This window comes from Anguilla anguilla, chromosome 14 (genome assembly GCF_013347855.1).
Source record: "Anguilla anguilla isolate fAngAng1 chromosome 14, fAngAng1.pri, whole genome shotgun sequence".
Taxonomy (NCBI): Eukaryota; Metazoa; Chordata; class Actinopteri; order Anguilliformes; family Anguillidae; genus Anguilla; species Anguilla anguilla.
Genome location: NC_049214.1, coordinates 37669069 through 37687304, shown reverse-complemented (window position 1 = coordinate 37687304; position 18236 = coordinate 37669069). Strand labels below are relative to the sequence as shown.

Here is an 18236-nt window from a genome sequence, read left to right as displayed (position 1 = left end):
GCGGACACAGGCAAGGCAAGAGAGAGACCAGGCCAGCACTTCCATACCCCAGAGAGTACCTATTTGGCACTTGTTCTGACTTTTTTACACTAATGCTAACAAAAAAACAAAACGGTATTTCCTTAGCTAACCCCTGTTATTAAAAACAAACAAAAAAACGTCATCTGTGAAGATCGGGACAGCGTTACGCGGATGGGACACAGACTGGAGCGCGTAAGATGTTTCGGTTCCTTCGAGAATCCATCCGAGCAGGATAAAGGCCGAAATGACGTTGAGCTGAATAAAAAATGTATTTTTTTTTCTGTAGAAACGTGGCGTAAATCTAGCGTAGTGGGGGAGAAAGAAGAGTCGCATTAGGAGGACGGTAATGTGCTCACTGGCAGGCGAGCGCGGCTACGTGGGGATTCTGCTCAGATGATCGCTCTGGCTGCGGAAAAGCTGACGCAGAGAGAGAATTTGTTCTCCGAAAAAGCGCGTACTGAGGCTGATATAATTGCCGGGTGTGCGGTCGTTTATGTGATTTAGATGATAATTGACGTTCGTTTCGGTTCCCACCAGAACCGCGGCTCTTTTGTGAGAACGCCAAACTGTGCGTGTGCGCGTCACGGGCGGAGCTGGCTGGTCCGAATTCTCTCTCAGGAGAGAGTCGAAAAAGCGTTTTTTTTTTGTGTGTAAGTTTGCTTAAGAGCTCTGCAGAAGAACAGGGAGCTGCGATAGCGGAGATGAAGATCGTCTCTGTGCGGTTTCAAAACCGCGCAGAGCTTGCTTACCTGCCATGCCTGTGTCTGCATGAACACGTTCGTTTGGACATGAAACGCACTCACACATACCAAACCCACATGCCCACACACGCGTGTGACTACTCGCGCACACACACACACACAAGCACGCATACCAAACCCACATGCCCACACATGCATGTACCTATTCGCACACACACACAAGCACACATACCAAACCCACATGCCCACACACGCATGTACCTACTCGCACACACACACACAAGCACACATACCAAACCCACATGCTCACACACGCATGTACCTACTCGCACACACACATACACAGACACACACCCCATACATCCTTCTCATTATCACTGGTGTAGATGCACGGAATAATCCAACATGACAGAAAACTGCCCTTGCAGTACCCCGCACGTCTTCAAGGAATAAATAATCGTAAATTCCCGGACTAACCACACACACACACACACACACACACACACACGGGACACCCGTGCGCGCGTACCCACACACCACACACACAAAAAAAAAAATGCTTGCATGCAAAATGAATAGAGAATAAAAAGAACCAATCACTAACTAACCTGCAAAAAGAAAAAGAGAAGAAAAAAACTGCAGCTGCCTGGAGAAGCAACATTAACATTGTAAAGACTTTTCTTCTGTTAAGACTTGTGGGCGGGGTCAGGCTGGGTCGGACGGCAGGGTGAGCTGGCAGCTAATGAGGGGGTGGGGCCTGGAGTGTGGGCGGAGCCTGGAGCGTGGGCGGGGCCTGGGGGAGGGAGGGGAGGGGTGCCGTTGTTCCACTGTGCTACCGAGGAGGGATCAGCACTACGGTCGGGGTTCATCCTGCATGGACTCTGGGTGCTCAGTGCCTTCTCCACCATTTTGTTTTTCCTTTTTTTCCCCCCTTTTGTTTTGTATTGAAAATAAGAAAATACACACACAAAAAAAAAAAATGAATCCTGCTGGCTTAACGCATTTGCACTTGGAGACTTTCTGAGGACGAACTATGGAGAAGCATGAGTTGACTTTTTTCATGTGGGGGGTCGGGGGGTGGGGTGGGGGCGCGGGCGTAGGGTGAGGAGGGGGAGGGGGGCGGGAAGAGCAGCCGACGCAGCCTTTCGCCGACGACCGGCCTGCTTTTCCCCGCTTTGTCGGAGCTGCGGCAGACGAAACGGCCCCAGCCTTCGTGGACGGCGACTGTTGTTTCTGAGCAAAGGGTCGTTTGGTAGAAAACGTCGATTGCACATTCTTGTTATGATTGTTTTGTTTTGGGTTTTTTTCCCCTACAAACAGTGGTTCAGTGATGGGTTATGAACAGCCTTGAACGGCTGCCGGGGAAACCAGGCAGACATGCGGATTATATTTGGGGTAAAATTATAGTGAACGCCCGGCAAAGACCCATGTATTTATGGTTTATGCATATATTACTTAATCATGCTAAAATAGGCTTTAAAGCAAAAAAAAAACAAAAAACTAAACCCTGACCTATATATGCGCATATTTCATCATGTAGAAATGCATGTACTTGCTAGTCATATATTTTGAACGTATGTGCCATATCAAAAAAATAGCACTTGAGGTATATTTCCAGAATATGGTTCTTCCATTGGGAAAAAAAAGAGAAGACAGTGTGTGACGCTGAGGTTAATTGCACTAAGAAGTTGTGGAAAAGTTTACAGAAGTTTTACTGTGAGAGAATACTGTCCTGATATGTTCATCCTGTGGGAACAGTGAGTGAAGGGGAAGGGGGGGGGGGGCGGGGGGTGTTTTGTGTAAAAATTATATAGGCAAAATTCATAGAATTATTTCCATAGGCGTCAGCCTGGCAGAGATACCCATGAGAAATGATTAAAGTTTTTCAATGGGAGCACACAAAAAAGTCAATTATAAAATATATGTCTTGATATATTTACAAATATACAGTATGAAATATCTAGATAAACGATTGCCACTTTCACAAGGTATTACGATTTGCCTAATTTTACAGGGTATTCTATAATTTGCAAATGGAATTTGGGGCAATTAAGAAATTAAGCAGTGATTTCTTATTTTATATGTATGCAACATACTTTGAAATTAATCTTTAAAATGTAATTTAGAGACTGATATGAAAATGAGCGCCGAATATTTTGGAAAGACTGGAGGAGTGATTGGCTGGTTTTCTGTTCTCTCGCACGCAGATTTATTAGAGCTGAATGGAGCGGTTTTTATAGCAGTCTGATTAGAAGGGGCTGTGGAGTGGTCTATCAGAGGTCAGAGGTCACTGGCCCCAAAGTTCACTGATTTGACCGAAGGATCCCATCTTTGCTCAGAGTTACTCAGAGGGACCCCCCGGCCATTTTGTGTACTTTCAGATTTTCTTTAGGGTATGAAAAAACTGCCTAATCATCTTTCCTTTCCCTTTCCCCAAACTCTTGGCTGTTCTTGCAATGTTTTACCTTAGGAAGGAAAGCCAGTACAAAGATTGGCTATCCGTTCGTTTTTTTTTCTGGTTTTGTTTTTTTTTTCCAAGGGGCTGGTTTGTGTGGGCGGAATCTCTTGTCTACTGAGGGTGAGAGAATGGTCTTTGGCCAGCCATTGCAATACTGTGTGTTGGTGTGTTGGGGGGTGGGAAGGGGGTGGTGTTGGGGGTTTGGGGGGAGAAATAGTGTGCCTTAAATTCCTTGGATATTGAGAGTGTTGGACCGGAGGCCTGTATTTGGGTGTGTTCCCATGGTCACTGTAGGCTGGATCCAGTGTGCAAATGGCTCCACCATTTAACATTTTATATGCATATGGAGGGTATAAGCGGATTGTGCGGCCTGCTGTTTTGCTGGTATCTAAGAAGTTTATTGGAAAAGGGTGGATGTGGGCATCGCCATGATGCATTTCTATGGAAACGGCGGTACTTTCTGTTTGACTGACAATGGAAAGTGACTCAGGCCTTGTACTGTGTGGCAGAATTCTCCATTCACGAATGTCCTATTGCACAAAAGCAGGTGTAAACAGGTGGTGGGGGTGGGGGTGGGGGGGGGGGGGGGCGGGACATGACAGCAAATAGTGTGACTTGCTGCATTGGCGTGGGCCTGCTATTGGTCTACAGCTTCAGAATGGCTTTGATTGACACTGAACCGCAAGGCCGTTGGCACGTGGGAGCCGTGGTTGGATGAATTCTATTGCTTAGCGACGGTAGCGTGGTACCGCGCAGGGTTAAGGAGAGACAGAGTTGTGCCCGTGAGGGACTCTGATCTAACCTGAATGTAGCTCAGGCCACTTCATTCTTTTTGAAAACAGGAAATATTCGTGGGTCTTTTATGTGGGGTTGATCCCCGGGACCCACCAGGTTCTAAATTCACAAAGCATTGTGGGGGGGGGGGAGGGGGGGGAAAGGAAGAACTACCCGAACCAAAATGATCACCACAATGCTGACATCACAGACAGACTGGTGACACTAAATTTGAGCAATGAAGTACACCGATTACTTACGAGCCCCCGGAGTGCTTTTCAGCAAGTTCTTTATCTTTCTTTAATATGCCTTCTTTGGAACATGTACACGAAACACTCAAGTGTTTATTTCCTGCTTTCCTGTATTTAGGCCCCGCCTATATTTACTCGCCATAGCAACATAGCTAACCATAAAGTTATTTCATAAAGTTGTTTCGCCAATGTTTATTTTCATAAGGTTAGTCTGGGGAATGAAAGCGAATGATATTAGAGTAGCATCTGAGAGAGTGAGAGAGACGTTTGGAGAAAAATCCTTGTAGACCAAGATGGACTGAGCGTTGTTTGTATTTTGAAAAGCTTTTTAATCAATGGCTTCCAGACTTTTCAATGCGTATACTTTAGTCGCTCTTATAGTACGGCCAACAGGTTTGTGCAGATTACGGTCACGCCCCTTTTTGCTGTATGACAGCAGAAAGGTGGGTGGAGCCAGTGAAACAGTGCTTTGATTACTGATGTGGGTGGAGCCTGTTAGACAGTGCTTTGATGACTGATGTGGGTGGAGCCTGTTAGACAGTGCTTTGATTACTGATGTGGGTGGAGCCTGTTAGACAGTGCTTTGATTACTGATGTCAGTGGAACCTGTTAAAGAGTGCTGTGATTACTGATGTGGGTGGAGCCTGCTAGACAGTGCTTTGATAATTCATGTGAAATCTGTAGACCTTTGCTTTGTCTGATCATGGGCAATTGGTTTTGGGGGGGTTGGGGGGGGGGGGGGGGGGTAAAGAGTAGACCAGGGTGCAAGCCATTGAGTGTGAGTTTCAAGAACCTCAGCGCTTGCTGTCGATCGTTCCTAGATTCAATTGAGCCCAATCTCCGTGTTCGTCATTGTTATGCTTTTAGGGTCCTGAGTAAGGGATTCAAACCTGCAGCTCCAGTCTGTTTGTCCTGAGTGTGGGGACTGGTGGAATCTAAAATTCTGCTGTGTTCATCCATGCTTTGATCCCTCAGTGTTCTCATGGGCAGAACGGCAAACGATCAGAGCAAAGTGTATCACTGTCCGAAATTCAAAACTGACAGAGTGAAAGCTGAATTGTGAGTGACTTTGTCATGTGACAGAGATGGGGCTCTCAGTTCGGTGACTGCACTTGTACTCCAAGCCCTGGTACTGGCAGCTTTGGTCACCAGGTTTGCAAGGTATTCCAAGGCCATTGTCGCATGTGTCTTAGCAGGCACGTAATATGTAGTAATATGTTTGCCCACGTCTTTATCCCTTGTCATAAAATGGTGGCCCTTTTTTTAAAAAAAATGCAAATGAGAGGTGGTGGTGGAGAGGCATGGAGAGGTGACCTTTGAAGCTGTGTGCTCGGTTGACAATCAGAGAAGGAAAGACCACGTGCAGAACTTGTGCTTTGGAGACATGGGCACCCGTGGGCCCGGCCTTGTGGCCCCTTTAGCTGTGCTTGCCCTGCTGGGGCCCCTGTGGACCCAAATTCTGTGGCATGGTCCACTCTGGTCTTTGTTCATTCCTCGGTTACTAAAGGCAGGGGACCCCCAAACCTGGTCCTGGAGAGCACTGCGGTCTGCAGGTTGTCTTTCTTGTCCAGCGTTTCATTGGTCAATTAAGGCAGTTAACTCACATTACTTGGTTTCGTGGGTCTCTACCGTTTGCTGATATTGAGGTGAAAACAAAAACCTGGAGGCTCCGTGACTCTCCCGGATCGGGGTCAGAGACACCTGCCTTAAGGTTTTGTGGCCATGTCTCCCTTACTGAAATACCTGACCACTTTCCAGTCAGGAGTCACACAGGCAGCGTTAAACTGGTTTAATAAACAGAGGACTCTCAAAGCTCTTCTATATCTCTGTATCTAGCTCACACATAATTTATGCACAGTTAGCTCGCTTGCTCTAAGCCTAGATACTTGCACAATCACGGAACATGGTTAATATTGATAATGAGCAGGCACTTTGTTAGCCGGTTAGCTCTACCTATTACACAAACCTCTGTGGAGCTTTCAGTATTTTCATAGCCAGATTCAACAACATTGAGGTCATAAATTTACTGAACACTGTGCAGCCGCTTTATATTTCGGACCGCTCAACGCAAATTGAATGGACGCTCTTGGTGTGGTTTAATCTGGCTGAGTTAATACTTAAGGCTCCGTTGAGGCTTCCGTTCTGTTTATTCCCCCTGTAGTTGGAAGATAATTGAGGGAGTGACGCCTGGTCCTTCCTCCGTCTCTCGTGAAGGGCTTCCTGCAGTTCGCAAGGGGCGGAGCAGGAAGTAGTTCAGTCATCAGGATCTGAACATCTCTGTTTCCTGCGGGAGACTCTCCGGGGTGGGAGGTTCCACGCTGTCTTTTACGGGATGGTTTTATTGGCCCTTTGAAACTGATTGACACCTTGAGTTTGGAAGTGATCTGACTTGTTGTCCACATAAAGACTTTCATTGGTAGGATACAAGCTGGGATTGGGAGGGAAAAACAAGTGAAAATTGAGTGGATCTTGCTGACGGGAGTTGTCAGTGCCAAGAGGTCACTGGACAGCAAAATGGAGAAGGAGCAGTTTTAGTATTTAGTGTAAGTCAGAAGGGGAACTCTTCAACAGCTTTACAGAAAAGATAAATAAATAAAAATAAACTAACTTAAAAATATGTCTGCGCGCCTTTTAACAGAAACAACAAATAAGAGAAATGCCGCTTCGGATGCTATGTAGAGGATTGATTCCTTCGATTCCCTTCCCGCTGTGTTCTGTCTTCTCATTGTAATGTCCGCCACCTCCCCAGGAGACAACGTGTAGTTTATGTGTAACTTTATCTTTTTTCTTTTCAAATGCAATACTGAACAGTCTGCTTTCTAATAAAACTCCTCACTTCACCGTTGGTCTGGTAGTCATTTCTTTCCCTTTTAAAGTGTCTTATTCATTCTTTGCCGCTGTCTATTGAGGACATGTCTTGCAATGTTCTGGTAAGTTCTATTTCCCCTCAGTCAAATCGGGAAACAAATTTAAATTCAATTCATGAATTGAAAAAAGTGGAGCATAATATGAATTTTTACTCATTAACTGAAGTTAAACTTGTATCCTGAATTGAAATGGAATTGATTATAACCGTGTTGGACTAACCTTGATGTCTTGAATACACGATGGGTTGCATTTCAACCCAAGTGATGTAATCTGTAACCCGCCAAGGCGTAACTTGGCGGGATGGCATACCTGCCATCCCAATCTCCTCTCCGAACCAAATATATCTCTGCACCTTTCTTTCAAATGCCAACTGCAGCTGTAAAAACTTCATTTTCAGAGTGGCTCAAATCCTCACAGCAACCTGGTGATTTATGAAGCCACAAGATGGAGAGGGGTGACTTATCACACTATTTGTACCTGAAAGAGCTCTCTCTCTCACCTGAAAATTCATCATAGGTCTGCACAGCTGTAATATAATTTGCTGCACAGTTTTGAGACCTCTTGCTGAAATTAAGCAATAATAAAATATCACAGTGTGATTGGATAATGGTTTGGATTGATTCGATTATTTCGTTAAGCCTCCAGTTGCCTTGTGCATTAGTTGTATGGGCCTTATTCCTATTTGTGTTGTGAAGCATGCGTCGAAAATTGTTACCCGTATTGAGTGACAAATGACTATATGCTACACTTCGGAGTAGCAGAAATTGATAATTCAACCTAACGTTCGTGAAATAAGGTTTTTATTTTATTTATTTTTAGATTTGGCGTTATTTGAATTTTTTACATTTAATATTTGTTTTTAAATATTAGGTAATCAATCTGATTACCTATGTGCATTCGTTTTGCGTTAGTGTTTGCTGATCGGATTTTGATTCATCTTGCCTGCCAGGGAACCCTGCGTCATTTCCTGCCGAAGGACGCAAGTGCGTCATTCGGTAATTTCCCTCTCGCAACTTATAGCGCGGTAGCTGATTTCAGTAGCTATCATGAGGACTCTTGGAGTGTGTTTGTGAGCCAGTTGTGCCATATATAAATTGCTGCTGCCTTTATAACTCATATAAAAATCGTATCTTCTGCACGTTAAAGGCTGCTCTCCTTCAAAATGAGCGACGATCCCGATGCCATTCCCGAAAGGGAAATGAAGGTAACTTAGCTAAATTAATATGCAACAACTGCACCAAAATGTTCTGCGTAGCACGCTAGATTTTATTAGCTATCAAGCATTCTACAGAGGACAAACATTACATCTTATTGACGCTATAATCCTCTTGAGATCTGACATCTACTTTTCATAACATTGTTTTCCATGTTTGCACAACGCTGCTTGAAAGCTGTCTTGATAAATAGCTAACTTACTACACATGAGACCTGGAATACCGGTATGGTCATTTGTGTTACCGAGAGCTGGCAAGCTAATGTTACAATTTAATGTAGGTTATTTGGCTGTACATCGTTGTTTACTTTAGTGGCAATTGCCTCTTTACGCGACTTCAGGTTTGCTACTGTGAATTTTGTGTTTTGGGGAAAATGACAGCTATCTAACTACATGGATGTCTTTCAGGACTTTCAGTTTCGACAGATGAAGAAGATCCGCGTATTTGACTCTCCCGATGATCTGCCGAAGGAGAGGTCCAGTTTGCTGGCCATCTCCAACAAGTTCGGACTGACTTTCGTGGGACAGGACACCACGCTAAGGGTGTTTCACACCCGTGATATCATAGCCGCTAACAAGATTGAAGGCCCCAACGACGAAATAGGTGACGTCTGCTTGGATGATGGTTGACGAATAGAAGTGCTTTCTCTTTCCCGTCCTGATTAAGTTTTTTTTCCCAAAACGTGATGCATTCATTTAAACTTTGCCACAACGCTTGAGCCCAGTGAGACTCACGTTAGACAAATAATACACGCACAGCGTGCTCAAAGCCAAAGTAATTGTACAAAAAGAAATATGGGCATAAATGTACTACAGTAATTTTGCCACCTAAGATAATATACTGTGGTCTATGCCATGCTGTCTGTCTTGCTAAATAACTTCTGATAAATCATCATTCATGTAGTATATGAGTTGTACACACGTGAGACACACACACACACACATTATACGTAATAGAAAATTTAGCTGTATACTTTTCTGAAAATGTCCCACATATGGTACCTGTGGTGGACCCCAAATCTTACCTGGGGTGACTGTGTGTGTGTGTGTGTGTGTGTGGCCCAGTGGAGGGTGTGAAGTCCCTGAGCGTTTCCGTGGACCTGCCCATACACCACCTGGCCCTGAGCTGCGATGACCTCACGCTGTCCGTCTGCGGGACGTCCCGCGATGAGCGCCTCCTGCTGGCCTTCTTCGACATACGCACCTTCCTCAACAAGGTGGGCGTGTCCGCCAGCTGTGCAAGTTGGTTAGCTTCTCTGCTGTGATAAACAGTGGACGCAATGTGGATGATAGTACATAGCGCACACATACAGGTGTACTGTGAGTGAACAGTGTGTATTATGTGTAGTGTGTGTTTAGATATTTTAGTTTGCAACTAGTGCTTCACAAATTGGGGGTGTGTCCCAATACTCTAAAAATGTATCTTCCTTTCCTCTAATACATTACAGGCATTTGGCAGATGTTCTTATCCAGAGCGACTTACACAACATTTTTCACACAGCATTTACACTGCATACATTTATACAGCTGGATATATTCTGGAATTACAGACAGTTATGTTTGTATGGTCTGAGATGTTTACTTTGATCTAATGTTGCTGATGACAAATGAATTGATGTCTCTACGCGAACCGCAGTGTCAGGTACATGCCAGTATACCGTAGGCTACGTGCAGCTGCATGTACTTGACACTTCTAAGCCGTCTCGCAGCTTTAAATGGGCTGACCGTGTGTAAGATCTGTGATTGGCTCTGGGGCTGTTTGTGCGCTCGGCAACCAAATAATGCATATGATAGGACCATTTCGTCAGTAGTCAACATCGACTTTGGTCATGGAGAAGCAGATGAGCTGTCCCAGAGTTCTTCACGCCCCCTCGTTCTCTCCTTTCTTCCGCATACTTTCGGGTTGGAGACAAGTGGAGGAAAGGGGATGAGGGGAGAAAAGTAACAGGACGCACCCAGGGTGGTTGGTTAATGGCTTGTTCAGCCCCCTTTGTAGGAGTTGAATTAAAAAAAAAAAAAAAAAAAACATAAACCTGAAATTGGCTTTTCACTTGTGGGAGGGTGCATGACTGTGTGTACGTGCTTGTGTTTAGGGTTGGGGTTAGGGTTAGGAGTGTGTGTGTGTGTGTGTGTGTATGTGCATTACTGTGTGTACGTGCTTGTGTTTAGGGTTGGGGTTAGGGTTAGGAGTGTGTGTGTGTGTGTATGTGCATTACTGTGTGTACGTGCTTGTGTTTAGGGTTGGGGTTAGGGTTAGGAGTGTGTGTGTGTGTATGTGCATTACTGTGTGTACGTGCTTGTGTTTAGGGTTAGGGTTGGGGTTAGGGTTAGGAGTGTGTGTGTGTGTGTATGTGCGTTACTGTGTGTACATGCTTGTGTTTAGGGTTGGGGTTAGGGTTAGGTAAGTATGTGTGTGTGTGTGTTTAGAGTTGGGGTTAGGGTTAGGTAAGTGTGTGTGTGTGTGTGTGTTTAGGGTTTGGGTTAGGTAAGTGTGTGTGTGTGTGTGTTTAGGGTTTGGGTTGGGGTTAGGTGAGTGTGTGTGTGTTTAGGGTTGGGGTTCAGTGAGTGTGTGTAGGTCTTTCCCTGCTCTGATTAAAGCTGAGGCGGTGTGTGTGTGTGTGCATGTTCAGGCCCGGCAGGAGAAGCGGCCCTTCGCGTCGCTCTGGCTGTCCCAGGACGCGGGCGCAGCGGTGCAGGACCTGAAGTGGAACCCGGGGCAGGCCTCCGTCCTGGCCGCCTGCCTGTCTGACGGCAGCATGCTGGTGCTGGAGGTGACGGACAGCGCCACCGTGCAGGCCCAGCTGCCTGCGTCTGCGGGGATAACCTGCGGTGAGTCTCCGCCCCTCTGCATGACTCCTCCCACTGTGGGCGGGCCCTGGGTGGTGGGTCCCCACCCCTCTGCCTGACTCCTCCCACTGTGGACGGGCCCTGGGTGGTGGGTCCCCACCCCTCTGCCTGACTCCTCCCACTGTGGACGGGCCGTGGGTGGTGGATCCCCACCCCTCTCCCTGACTCCTCCCACTGTGGACGGGCCCTGGGTGGTGGGTCCCCACCCCTCTCTCTGACTCCTCCCACTATGGGCAGGCACTGGGTGGTGGGTCCCTGACTCCTCCCACCTCAATGTCTACTTGATACGATTTCCATGTAAATATTTTAATGATGGTGGAATGAAATGAAAAATGAATTGGGGAAAAACTCTTAATATAATAATTGATGTCTGTTTTTTTTTCTTTTTGGAATAGTGTGCTGGAGTCCAAAGGGTAAACAGGTTGCTGCAGGAAAGCAGAATGCCACCGTCATCCAATATACTCCTGTAAGTCTGCACCATCACCAACACCAGTACCTACCATAACCATCAACACCAGACCAGTACCTACACAAACCTTCAACACCAGACCAGTACCCACAGTAACCATCAACACCAGACCAGTACCCACACTAACCTTCAACACCAGACCAGTACCCACAGTAACCATCAACACCAGACCAGTACCCACAGTAACCATCAACACCAGACCAGTACCCACACTAACCTTCAACACCAGACCAGTACACTAACCTTCAACACCAGACCAGTATCTACACTAACCTTCAACACCAGACCAGTACCCACAGTAACCATCAACACCAGACCAGTACCCACAGTAACCATCAACACCAGACCAGTACCCACAGTAACCATCAACACCAGACCAGTACCTCCTCTAACCTTCAACACCAGACCAGTACCCACAGTAACCTTCAACACCAGACCAATACCTAGAGTAACCATGAACACCAGACCTGAATGTCATTTGTTATTTAACACACTCTTTATGTATTTGTCTGATACCTACAGTAACACACTGAATATTATTTAACACACTATGTTTTTGTCTGATACCTACAGTAACACACTGAATATTATTTAACACACTATGTTTTTGTCTGATACCTACAGTAACACACTGAATATTATTTAACACACACTTAGCGTTACATGTTAATACATAAAGAAAGACAGAAATAAACAAATATTGTGTGTTTATCCACATGCTGTTTATATTTCTAATAGGCTTAGTATTTATAATTTCTCATGGTGTAAAGATGTGTCCTACATTGGACATTTGAAGTATAAAGGCGGTGTTTTAAGGGTCAGATCGCGGTCACGGTGAGTTTTGGATTTTTGGTCATTTGTCGTTTTGTCTCTGTTCCACTCTCATCGTCTGCAGGCCCTGCAGGAAAAGAAAGTCATTCCCTGCCCTCCGTTCTACACCTCCGACAACTCCGTCAAAGGTAAACGGCTGCCTCTCTGTCTGTCTCTTCTTCTGTCTTTCTGTCTGCTGCCCCAGATGTGGCCAGTATGGGGAATAGGTTTATGCATGTTTTGGATAATGATGTGTTGAACAAAGAAGACCTAAAGAAAACGGTTCACTTTTTTTAGATTTAGATTTCTTTTCTGTGCATTAGTGTTCTTCCCGTATTAAGTAGAAGTAGAGCTCTGCACTTCTTTTCTCTTTGAATTTGGCAATTTCAAGCCCTTTGTGACTTTTGCTAACCATTTTGGTCGCACTTTTAATAATTTGGTAATTTGGATAATTTGGTTCGTTAATGGGGTGAGCGGGCTATGAATCCGTAATGAACCCTCGTCTGTTGATATTTGGCCTTTTATTCACTCTGGCGTTCACACAACTGCCTCTCACTCTCACTCTTGCATGCTCTCTCTCCCTCTTTCTCTCTCTCAAATTCCAATGTGCCTCATTTGCATGCCAAGTAAACTTGTGTTGCAAAAGCAATGGGACATACAATATGACACTGACCCCTACAACCAGAAAAAAAAGTAACAACCCCCCCCCATACTTGTATGATAGTATAGATAAACACATACATACACACACACATACCCAGGTTAAAAGATACTTAGTTCGTAAAAAACAATTTATGAACATATCAGTATTAATAATGAACACTGATGATATTGTGTGTAATACCACTATTTAGTCTCTCTCCCCCCCCCCCCTCTGTCTCCCCCCCAGTGCTGGACGTGTTGTGGCTCAGTACCTTTGCCTTCGCCGTTGTCTACGCGGCAGGCGACGGCTCCCCAGAAACGCCCCCTGAACTGGTGGTGGTGTCACTTCCTGTGAGTACCCAGCAGCCCAGCATCACTCCGGTATCACCCATAATCCCTTGCTCCTTTGCAGGCAGCCCAAGTTGGGGTCCCAACCGGGCATAGAATTTAGGGTGACATTTTGAAAACGACCTGACACTCTGCTAGCTCCTATGTTTACTTAACAAGCTAAAATGAGCTAACAGACAGCTAGTTGGCCATGTTAGCTGCCTGCTAGATTTATATAGGCGGGTAGCTAGGCTACAAGCCAACACTCATGGCTATAGTGACAGATGCAAAGAACAAACCAGCTTGCTAATTATTGATAACATTGACCAGCTAGAAATCTCGCTAGCCAAATCCCATCAGCACCTAGCTGGGTAACACTCATTATTTTGCTGGTGAGTAAACGCTAAGAGGACGTGTTGCCCCATATTACCTTTTCTGTCCTTTTGTGCCACCCCCCCCTCCCCCCCCATTGTAGCCCTCCTCTGTAAACACCCCTATATTAGCTGTGCTAATGATTGAGTGCCATTGTCTAACACCAGGGGTTTTACTGTGAGCAGAAGAGTGAGCAGAAGAGTGGAGAGCTAGGGTGGAGAAGCCCCCTACCACGGAGCTGCTCCACCCTAGCTCCCCAGTGGTGGAACGAGCTCCCTGTTCCTCTACGAACCACCCATCTTCCACCCTTCCACCCTGGTCTGAAGACTCGTCTCTTCAGACTATACCTGGACTAACTAGCTACCACCGCTCTGCGGGGCACTCCCAATCTGGGATCATTTTTATCACTTAAATCGCCCTCTTTCATGCTACACATGTACCTCCTGTGCCACTTTCATGCTACACATACCTCCATCCAGCACTTATTGTACCTTGTATCATTATTTTGATGTTGGAGCTTGTCTGCCTCCACATTTGACTTTGCATAGATTAGGTCAGAGTAATGTTTTCTACGTGAACTGGACTTAATGTGTTCATGGCTACAAATAACTGTATTACTTGTATTGTATGTACCTTATTGGATCTGTGTTTTGTAGTTGTTCCAATGACCTTCGGTATGCACTTATTGTACGTCGCTTTGGATAAAAGCGTCTGCCTGATGAATGTAATGTGATGTAACGAAGAGCGATCGAACCCGGCTTTATCGTCGGCTTTTCTCCGCTGCAGAAGAAGGACGAGAAGCGGCCCGAGATGTTCCTGAACTTTAATGACCCCGTGTACGGCAACAACATCGAGAGACAGCTCCACTACTTCCTCACTCACATAGAAGACTGGTGAGCTTTTACTGCACCTGTCCCGCTGTTTACTGCACCCGTCTCGCTATTTACTGCACCCGTCCCACTATTTACTACACCCGTCCTGCTATTTACTGCACCCGTCCCACTGTTTACTACACCCGTCCTGCTATTTACTGCACCCGTCCCGCTATTTACTGCACCCGTCCCGCTATTTACTGCACCCGTCCCACTGTTTACTGCACCCGTCACACTATTTACTGCCCCCGTCCTGCTATTTACTGCACCCGTCCCACTGTTTACTACACCCGTCCTGCTGTTTACTACACCCGTCCTGCTATTTACTACACCCGCCCCGCTATTTACTACACCCGTCCCGCTGTTTACTGCACCCGTCCCGCTATTTACTACACCCGTCCCGCTATTTACTGCACCCGCCCCGTTTACTGCAACCGTCTCGCTATTTACTACACCCGTCCTGTTGTTTACTGCAACCGTCTCGCTATTTACTACACCCGTCCTGCTATTTACTACACCCGTCCTGCTATTTACTGCACCCGTCCCGCTGTTTACTGCACCCGTCCCACTGTTTACTGCACCCGTCCTGCTATTTACTACACCCGTCCTGCTATTTACTGCACCCGTCCCTCTGTTTACTGCACCCGTCCTGCTGTTTACTGCAACCGTCCTGCTATTTACTACACCCGTCCCGCTATTTACTGCACCCGTCCCACTGTTTACTGCACCCGTCCCACTGTTTACTGCACCCGTCCCACTGTTTACTGCACCCGTCCTGCTGTTTACTGCACCTTTTAGTTTCAAGCTCAGTTCCCTAACCATTTGCTGCTCTGCCACCCGTTTTCCTCATTTTTATATCCCCCGTTAAAAAACAAGCCATTGGAGTCCAAAACACAGTTCCCTCAAATTGCTGGAGTTAAAATGAGCAGCGAAACCCATTTCCTAGATAATTAGCATGTTAATGCAGATGTAGGGTTTGCGTTCCTCTTCTGTCCTGTTGGACATCATTGAAAATATTTACTAGCGGTGTGAATTATAGCGATGCGTGTCTTTTCGGGGGATAAAAAAGGACCCACCTGTCACACAAAACACTGACTGTGTATATTTTCTGCAAACAGCAACCCGAGCTACTGTTCAGCGAGTGAAATCAGCTTTCTGTTTCCCGAGGAAACCTGATTAACTTGTCCCAGTGCGAGGGTTGGCTTTTCAACAAACTGTTGACTAGCTTTTGTTTTTGTGTTTGCATTTCGGTGTGCTTAAGATCCCGTGCCCCTGTAGCAGCTCTCTGACCCAGCCCGTGTGCTTTATTTTTACCCTCGTTTTGTTTTCGCTTCCCAGGGACCTTGTTCTAGCGGCTTCCGCGGCTTCTATTGAGGTCAGCATCATCGCCAAGCAGGAGGACAAGGTGACTCGACCGCACAGAGACCGTTTCTGTTCTTACCGGGGGCGGGGGGGGGCGGGGGGGGTCGGGGGGGGGGGGGGGGGGGGGGGGTCTGGTTTTTAGACTTTGGTAACGTAATAACACTGAGAAAATAAATACTCACTAAGGGCATAAGGCACTGACTCAAATGTCGATTCGGAATGAACACTTGCAGACTCCATTATGCTTTAAGTCAACAGTAATGCTTTACCTAGGTTTGGACCCGTCGGTTCTGAAGCCTCCCTGTGATGAGGTTGTGTGTGTAGGTTCAGAAACGCGAGCGAGCGAGAATGTGCGCTAGAGAAGAGGGGACCTGGAGCGAGTGTGCGATAGCTTACCCCTTGTCTTTAGGCCTTCAGTCCTGAGTGTCCTGTACTGACTGGGAGGACCATAGTTTGTAACCTGCAGCAAGGTTCGACCCGAAATGTTTCATAAGCAGAAGAGACTGATCTGCTGCAGGTTACAAAGATAACAGCATAAAATATGGCATAACATAGTATGGCAGAACACAGCATAGCAGCGTAGCATAACATAACACAGCATAACAGCGTAACATAGCATAACATAGCATAATATAACACAGCTTAACATAGCATAATAGCGTAACATAACATAGCATGACAGAATAGCATAACATAGCATAATAGCGTAACATAACATAGCATGACAGAATAGCATAACATAGCATAATAGCGTAACATAACATAGCATGACAGAATAGCATAATAACATAACATAGCATAGCATGACAGAATAGCATAACATAGCATAGCATAGCATAACATAATGACGAACAAGCCATTCAGCCCAGCAATGCTCAATGCCATTTTCAGTATCCAGCACCGTATCAAGCTTGGTCTTGAAAGCCCCCAGAATTTCTGCCTCTACTACATGACCTGGCAAGCTATTCCACGCAGTGACTACTCTCTGTGTGGGAAAAATTCTTCCTAACTTCTGTGCCGAATTAACCTTTTGCTAATTTCCATTTTTGCCCCTTCGTTCTACTAACACAACATGCAGGAGCCTATCCCAGCATGCATTGGGGCAAGAGGCAGGAACACATCCTGGACAGTTCACCAGTCCATTGCTGTGCACACTCAGCATTCACTCACACACTCCTACCTATGGGAAATTAGAGTCTCCAATTAGCCTACAGCATGTCTTTGGACTGTGGGAGGAAACCGGAGTACCCGGAGGAAACCCACGCGGACACGGGGAGAACATGCAGGCTCCACACAGAAAGGCCCCGGCCGGGATTCGAACCCACGACCTTGTTGCCGTGAGGCTGACTCGCCTTCGGTAAAATGCTAATGTCGTGTGATGTTTGTGCGTTTGTCCTTCAGACGAACTGGGAACTGTGGATCCTGGAGGACGCCAGCCGGGCGGAACTGCCCGTCACCTTGAACAACGACGACACGCTGCCACTAGGGGTCGCTGTGGACTTCACCTGCCAGGAGGAGATCTACATCTGTGAGTGCGCCCCCAACCCCACCCAACCCCCCGACTGCCCTGGCCGCTCAGAACCCGAAACTGCCGTGCACTCCGACGGTTTGACGAGAGCCGTCGCCTCGACCCATTCCAGCAGGGGGCGCCATAATCCGTTCATGTCTTTACTCGCCTTTGACTTTCAAGCTCTTTATAAACAGTTTTTTTTTGAACGCTTTTTGATTATTGAAATGCCTTATTCCATTTTTAAGTTGGCCCCTCGGTAAATTGAGTGCGATTGCGTTCTGGGATTTCACAGTGAGAGCTCAGCTGACGGAATTCGTGCCAACGCCCGGGATTTCCCCGAACCACGTTCCCCCCGCGCTGACGGGCGTGGCCCATGTCACATGACCACGCGATTCAGACACGCGGGACTCGCCTCGCTTAGTCACGCGAACGGGTCGAAGCCGGTTCCTCTCTGTGCACAAGCAGCCGAGCAGCTGCTCTCTTCCCGGCGGACGTTTTAGTTCCACGCTGTTGACGATACTCTGCTGCATAGGCGGTTGCTGTTTTTATTTTTCTTATTTTACTAAAAATTATTTTTCCTCGGTTCTCCCCCGATTTGGATTGTCCAGTCGGATTTATCTCCTGCGTCGACGCGGCTTCCGCTGCCCTCTGAAACGTGTGACATCAGTCACTGCTTCCCGTCTTTGTGTGCGGCTCAACAGGGGGACCTGCAGTCCCGCGACCGACCAGCAGGGGTCAC

At 46.5% G+C, this 18236-nt stretch overlaps 1 protein-coding gene across 1 annotated transcript in view; it reads left to right on the top strand.

Moving 5' to 3' along the window:
* The first annotated feature begins 8053 nt into the window (after positions 1–8053).
* Positions 8054–18236, top strand: part of nup214 (nucleoporin 214) — a 69098-nt gene continuing 58915 nt past the window's right edge. The window contains exons 1-10 of the mRNA XM_035391661.1: positions 8054–8277; positions 8695–8890; positions 9352–9503; positions 10917–11115; positions 11529–11599; positions 12498–12561; positions 13302–13405; positions 14540–14646; positions 15964–16030; positions 17389–17515. Coding sequence (XP_035247552.1) covers positions 8236–8277; positions 8695–8890; positions 9352–9503; positions 10917–11115; positions 11529–11599; positions 12498–12561; positions 13302–13405; positions 14540–14646; positions 15964–16030; positions 17389–17515 — 1129 coding nt within the window. The 5' untranslated portion in view covers positions 8054–8235. The remainder of the gene's footprint in view (positions 8278–8694; positions 8891–9351; positions 9504–10916; positions 11116–11528; positions 11600–12497; positions 12562–13301; positions 13406–14539; positions 14647–15963; positions 16031–17388; positions 17516–18236) is intronic.